Genomic DNA, 7,460 nt, shown 5'->3' on the forward strand with positions numbered 1-7,460 from the left:
TACAGAAGATCCGATATATCGCCTAATTTGCTGGACACAACCGTGACCTGTATTAGAAGAGTACGACATTGGGTCAGCGCACCATCGGTTGAATTTTGAACCTTCAATTCCGTTCCAAAACAATGAGGTTACATGGGCCCCAGTAGAGACTAAAATAAAGGAAGGGCAAAGTCAACAAGAATGAGCTTGTGTATGATAAGACCGTTTTTAGGGGTCACGCATTTCATTGGTTCTCTTAAAGGTTCCAATACTTGTAAACCTTTCCATGTCATGTAAAAGAAAAGTTTTTTGTAAGTTCAAAGAGTTCATTTTGCATTTCAATTTCCTTTGGTTCCATCCAATTGGAAAAGCCATACTGTCTAGAGATTGCCTTATAATTTTAAGGTTGCATAGTTCTGGCTCCCTTTTTGCTTTATCTCATGCTTCATCTCCAAAGTTTGGGATGACCAAAATTTATGCTAATCAAGTACATTGTACCCGTTACTTCTCCTAAATAAGAGTGTCAGGAAATGAGTAAAATCATGACACCCTGTTCTTACCAGATTTTCAGTTATACGGTTGTGTGCATATTTCATAGATAACTTCATATATAGATCGATCAAGGGCGCTGCGATTGCATGTTTTTGTCTCAGCTGTTGCTGGTGAAAAAATGTTTCATTTGTAGTCAAGCTACTTAGGAAAACTATGGTGCAAATTTGAATCGTTGACGGTTTGTCCAAATTCAGAGTAGAAACCCCTAATAAGACTCCTTGTCAAGCAATTGCTCTTTTCCAGCACGCTTCATAAAACAGGTTTGAGTAAGTTGTCTGACCACATTTTTAAAGAACGAAATTTTAAGAACGAAATTTTCAAGAGTTCAAATGGGCTCAAGTTAAAGTTTTCATCCATGTGTGGGAAACACTTAACTGAAATGCAAGGAACAAGCCTGGATTCAGGCTGACCTCCAGAGGTGTCCGAATTACCTTGTTTACGTAAAGGCGCATCATGTCGCCCACATTCAAGCACATTGTTGGGAGATTGAAACAAAATTCCGAATGCCTCATCATTGCGTTGCAATTTCGGATACATTTTGTTACACTTTCGATATTTTCAAGATGCGTTGCTGAACAAGGGCAATCAATAGAGTACATGATTTGCTCTAACTAATGTCCAAATCTTTTTTTTGACATGTTACGTGTATTATGCCCTAAAAAGCATGTTTTTTTATTATTCTATCACTCTTTCTACCTGTATATTTGTAAGATTCAAAAGAAATTAAGATTAAAGAGGAATAACAAACGTTTCATGATAATAATTCAACTTGCCTGAAGCAAGATTTAACGAAATATCTTTGTTCCATTTCCACCAGCGTCAGCTGACCTGAAAACATGCTCATGCGGTACAGTTCCTATTGAATTAAGCATTCTAGTTATGGTTTTCTATGGCATATTTGCGTCTAACTTGTAAACAATAAGTATCCAATACAAACTGATCTTGGATCATGAGTCATGACTGTCAAAGGAATGTGCATGACGTGAAAAACACATTGGTAATCTAGACTTCAAAATTCAAAAAATGTGTTATGGCAAGGACATTAAAGCATGCAGACGCCATTTTTTTGTGTTCACCGAACTTTCCACCAAGTTAGGCCTAAACTTTTGATGCGAATTTTTTTTAATGTCAATTATTGGCAATAGTTATTGAACAAAATTGTTGACTATATCATTTTTGTTGCCATTGATGGTATATGCTTCAAATCAGGCATGTAAAATATACTTAAAATGACTTCAAACATGTCTTGAAGTACAACAACTGAAAAGTCCGAATTAGGTTTTCTTGAATAAAGCAAAAATTTGCTCTAAACACTTTCAGCCATATTTTTTGCTAAGTAATATTATTTGAAGAAAATTGTTTCAGGAACATATTGACCAGATTTCAAGCTATGAAAGTTTCAAGTTTTTGAAATATGGTTCTCACTCTTGGGATAGCCCTTAATCCAAATGTAGACATATTGTAGCTCTGAGCTATATGATGTTTTTTAAACTCATTTGGATTCTCTTAATCATGGAATATATATTTAAGAGTTATGACACCTGTTTTATTGGACTATTTTGGATTGCTTTTGCAAAAAAAAAACAATTCATTGGAGTCCAAAGTTCAAATTGAAATCTAGTGTACTGTACTTTTGTATTACTTGGTATTACACGGTATTTGGTATACTGTGTAGTATGGATAATCTTGTTTTATTGATACTAGAGTTACTGTCTAAATTCAACACAATGATTTTGGACACATTATGGCTATTCTTGTTTGTTTGTTTGTTACAAAGTCAGATAGCAATTCTCTTGCTTGGCCTACCATCTGATTTGGGATGTCCCACTTTGCTGTCACAACCAACATTAACTATTACCTCACCCTCAAGAAGAACCATATGTTTGCTCATTTCAGCTTTTAAGGCAGCAACTCATGGTGCAATCAAATACCACAGAGATGCTGGTGGTTGGCTAGCCTAAGATCAAACCAGGATTTGCAAATTGGAAAGGAAATGCTCTACCAATACAGTTATTATGGCTTTTTTGCCACTAATTGTTAGATTTCCTAAAAGTTTATACAAACAGAGACATGGTGTAGTGGTTAGTACAGTTTCCAAAAGTGAGAGAGGTTGCTGGTTCAATTGTCCTCCCACACCTTTCTCCAAAGGAAACTTTTAGAAGCTAACCACACCCACCACTGGAGAACTCTAACCTTGTGAAGCTCAATCAAGGATATTTCAATTTAGCGTAACTGAAGTATTAGGAAAATAAGGAAAAAAGACCTAAACAAGTCCTTGTATAGCCAGATCAAACTTAAAACAATAAATCTTAGACATACAGCCCTGTTGTATCATTTGCTTATTTTGTATAAAGTAAATAGTTTAGGAGATAAGAAATTTTCGCTTTCGTTGCAGCTGGTACATAAATTTTGGTGTACAGTCACTCATGCTTTTTCATTGGCCAGCGTGGCCGGATTCTGGGTGAGTTTGTCACTGATTGCCTTTGTTGAAGACCCCGCGATTCTAGGTCGTTAGTACTGATCAGGCGGTCACTCTCCTCTTTTTTGGTGTACAGAGTTGTTAACACAAAATCCATTTTCCTTTGCACTAAGGCATGGAACGACTAAGGTCAGGCCAATGCGACATCTAGTCATTATGGAGCTTCGAATCATGTACGAGGTTGCCACCTCGTGGGAAATATGTTCAAAATAGCAGATTATGCTCTGTAGTAAAAGGCCGGCTCTAGTACTGTATTTGACTCTACTCGAGCTTCCAAATGGTTTGGAAATGATTACACATTGCAGATGTTTATCCATACATTGAATTTCAGCTTGAAACCATATCACAAAGAGCTCTCATTTCAAAGTGTGGACAAAATTAAAATGCAGATTTTTTGATTGAAGATTTGACACCCTGGCTTATAATTGATGAAAAAAAGAATGTGGGTCTGCGATCTACTTGCACCCGGTCAATTGCGCCTCGTCAGCCAAAGCAGAATTTGCTTTGGGCCCATCTAGCTAGAGAGGTGAAATCTCTTCAACATGACAAGAAGAATCCGTGAGGGGGTGGGTGGGGGCTTTCCTTTAGGAACACTGCATTGGTGGGATCAATCTGCCCCTGACCAGTACTGTCAAGTTTCAACCCAGTTCAATTTTTCAGGTAGAGTGATGTCCCATTCTCTGACTCCAAAAAACAATCCGAGATCAAAGTTGGCAGTATTGGTATGAAGGTTTGCAAAATAGGCAGATAGGCAGATTGATCACAATTTTACTAGTTTGACTTATTTGATCAAATCTGAAATGACTGTTCAGCTTTAACTCATAATTGATACCAAGGGATTCCAAGCTCAAGCGCAGTTATGACTTTCCTCTAGTTTTAATGGTCATTCATGAGCATTTGGTCAAGTCATGTTAAGAATGTTGTTGGCAGCTGAAAGTGAAGTCAATCAACCACTTCCGACTGCCTTCCCTAGACTAAACTGGCTTAGATCGCGGGAGACAACGTACTGCCTCTCAGTCTGCACCATCCATCAAGCAGCCTGATCTTGCTGGGTAAAGTGGCTAGATCCCCTTGATAGATCTAGAGCTTTGGTGTTGGGTTGCCCTGAGTGACCATTTTAAGACAAGTACAAAACGGCGTGGATGAAGGCTCAAGTACAATGGACTTTTTGGCCTTTTATGGCTTGTTCAGGCCACATTCACGAAACAAAAGAACAAAAGAATTGAAGATTGAATTAATGGTTAGCTAATCAGCTGCCGCCAAATGAGCCCATCAAGGAGGGGTGGCTAGCCAAAGGGGCGAAAAAGTCGAAGAAAATCATCTAGAATCGTACTAAAGTACGGAGTTTATGTACTGCACCCTATTTGCTGTTTTGCGCTTTTGACCCGCTAGATGGCGATTTCGAAAGTCAATATGTCCTGGGGCGTTAGTCGTGGAGTGGAAAGCTCGGTCGAAGATCGAACGTCTTCTAGCGAGGTTTTGTAGAGCTATGCGTTACCTCCTGATCTGATACATTCCCGCTGAGAGGGTGCTCAATGAATTCCATCGTCATGTTCAAGTACTCAATTCAGAGGTGACGCAAAACTGAAACTTCTTCTATCGAGGTTTCAGAGAGCTTTCCTCTCCACTACTTCCACGTCTATGGCTAGAGCCTATTACACACCCAGAACCAGCAAAACACGGGAGGTTGAGTGAGTGTAAACACGGGCTGCTGACTTACCATACTCCATCCCTAAGTTCCAGTAGGAATAGACTCAAGTCGAAAATCTCTGAAGTTGAACATACAATCGAACTAGCATTCGACCCACTTCTTCGAGTGCGCCACTGAGTGAGCGTCAAAAGTAAAATCCTTCACGTCCAAGATTTCGATATTTTCGGAAATTTAGACTCGCTCTCGAAGTCAAATTCAGGAGGTAAGAATACCATAAACGAAGTTCATAAGTAAGTACGGTCAATTGACGACAGATCAGTCCCACCAAAGAGAGAGGCTCCTCCATCAACCTGATGCCACTTTTCGACCCCATCACTGGCCAAGCTCAAGTCGCCAGATGCCACTTCAAACTATGCCACATGATTGACTTTCCATTTGACAAGACAGACAATCTCGTCCTAGATGCTTTTCATGAAATTCAGCTATTCAGCTTGAAAGGGCTCTCAAATTGAGCAGAATATGGTACGGCCGAACAATCAAAGATCAAGAACCAGTCTTGAAGCAAAACTTGATGTGATTTCAGCGAGCTGGTTAATCTCAACTTTGAAATGCGCGTCCTTTTGTCAATCGCCGTTGATTCATTTTTTTGTTCAAACTGTGCTCTCTGACTTTTCTTTGCCTCCCAGGGCTCCCAGACCTTTGGTCCTCTGCCCCTCTTGAACTATTTCCCTTCAAATTGGATTTGCGATGGGGTTTTTCGGCAATGTCTTCTTGAGCGTGGTCTTAGTGGCTGGTGGCCGTTCACTCTGGCGGGTACGTTCCATTTGCCGTCCCATTCATGTTCCGCATAATGCTCTCCTAGCACCCAAAACATCGGCACAAAGACGCACTTACTTGGACGCGTATAAGGTTACTATCACGGACCGTGCCTTACTGCTACTCAAGGACACAGGTACTCGTATAGGGCCTGAATAGCTTAAAACTGAATCAAAACAAGGCAAATCTATATTTCAAACATTTTAAATGCTTTACAAATCTTTCACCCTTTTGGCCGAAAATGAATTTGTTGTTACTTATTTCAAAACCCATGTTTTTTTTCTAACATGCTACTCATTACTGTGTCAGTGTTTGTCAAAGAAAGCTTATTCTTTGTTTTTAAGTTTCTGCTTTTCAAGATGTTTTTTGAAAAAGATGCCCAGAAAATAGCCAGGCTCCACACCAATTTCCCAACGGTTTTCTTCACTTTATTCGAAACTTCTTAGGGCCTCCCTTGGCGGAGTATCCCTCAATAAGAAATATTTTTTTAGGTTTAGGTGATTCCAGTATCATCTTGCCACCAGCGGCAAAAAACGTGTCATGGACTGTTTAGGATGTCTTAGTCGGCCGTGGCTAGTTTGGGCCGTTAGTTGTTTTCCTTTTTTTAGCACTTTCGTGTCCTAAATCGTGAATGTTATAGTTTAAACCAAAACAGGCACATCTTTCATTCAATATGTTTATAATTTCTAAAATAAAAGTTGAAATTTGATAATCTTAATTAACTATCTTGATGAAATACAGCATTGTAAAGTTAAATAAATATCATTTGTCTAAGCCAATGAGAGCATTGATGTATTTTGACAGTTAAGAAATTGAAGCCATGCTAAAATCTTTATTGAAATTAAGTCATGAAATTAACAGTGGCTTAGTAGCTGCTTATCAAATATTCAAAATTACTTTTCAATACACCATGCATCTATGACATATTATTTATTATTTTCTATTAGAATAAAGTGTCTCTCCTCATTATCTGACATTAATCAAATCTTTAAAAGCCACAAAACCATAACTAACAACACTTATAGGAACTTGCTTATGGAAAAAACAATCCTAAATGTGAAAAATATATCATTCTCAATCTTTAGCAACTGGGCAAGGTATTCAAATTTTTTATCAAGTCTATCTAAGAGGAAATTCCAAAAGGCTTATGATTTTAAACAAAAATATTCTTACAAAAAATACATAGCAATGCTGAATAATCAAAGCTAAATAATTAGAATTTAATACTAAGCCTTCCCAGTTTTGAACCCTTTGCGCCAAACTTACACTGGGAGAGTGAGGCTTTGATACCTGCTAAGGTGAGATCAAAGAGTTTGAAAAATGCCTTTAAGAAATATTCTTTTGCATTTAGCTCTTTTGGTATGGAAAAGATTTTAAAGTCTCATTTTGCTTTTGACATCATCAATAAACTATTTCTAAAATAAGAGATCATTTTCAAATGATTTTTTTTAAAGATTTGTAGTGTTAATCAGCAATATATGACATTTATTATGCTATTTCAGGAACTTGAGCTCAAAAATATGAATATTTTTAATAATTTGAGCGCAAAAAATATGAATATTTTTGCCATTTGGGTTTTCTTTTTTTTGATAAATTTCAGTCAATTTTGGGGAGAAAATTGTGAGATTTGAAGTTTTCCTCATTTTTTCTATAAATTTGTTTGACAAGAAAGTATAGAATAGGTTACAGATACATTAACATTTGCCTGCATATATATTTTTCATCCATCCATTTTGAATACCTCGGTCTCATTTATCATGCCAGTTTTTGGAGATACGCAACAATAATGGTTGGAACGCACTTTGTTTGTCCTTTCTCTTCTCCTTTAACAGTCAAACACATTTTAACATGTTTCCATGGAGGATCAGTCAGTGGTTAGGAGATGTATGACTAATGGGGAAAGTCTTGGCTTGCTATCATTTTCAAGAAACTCGAAACAGTGCAATCTTATCTCCAACATGATTTTTTTCACTTTGCGGACTT

General features: G+C 37.7%; 1 protein-coding gene across 1 annotated transcript in view; it reads left to right on the plus strand.

Annotated features, from left to right (window-relative positions):
- Positions 1–3,552: 3,552 nt before the first annotated feature.
- Positions 3,553–7,460, plus strand: part of LOC131883441 (uncharacterized) — an 8,136-nt gene continuing 4,228 nt past the window's right edge. Inside the window, exons 1-3 of the mRNA XM_059230917.1 lie at positions 3,553–3,576; positions 4,897–4,923; positions 5,348–5,474. Of these exons, the coding sequence (XP_059086900.1) occupies positions 3,553–3,576; positions 4,897–4,923; positions 5,348–5,474 (178 nt within the window). The remainder of the gene's footprint in view (positions 3,577–4,896; positions 4,924–5,347; positions 5,475–7,460) is intronic.

This window comes from Tigriopus californicus, chromosome 7, assembly GCF_007210705.1.
Source record: "Tigriopus californicus strain San Diego chromosome 7, Tcal_SD_v2.1, whole genome shotgun sequence".
In the NCBI taxonomy this organism is placed as follows: Eukaryota; Metazoa; Arthropoda; class Copepoda; order Harpacticoida; family Harpacticidae; genus Tigriopus; species Tigriopus californicus.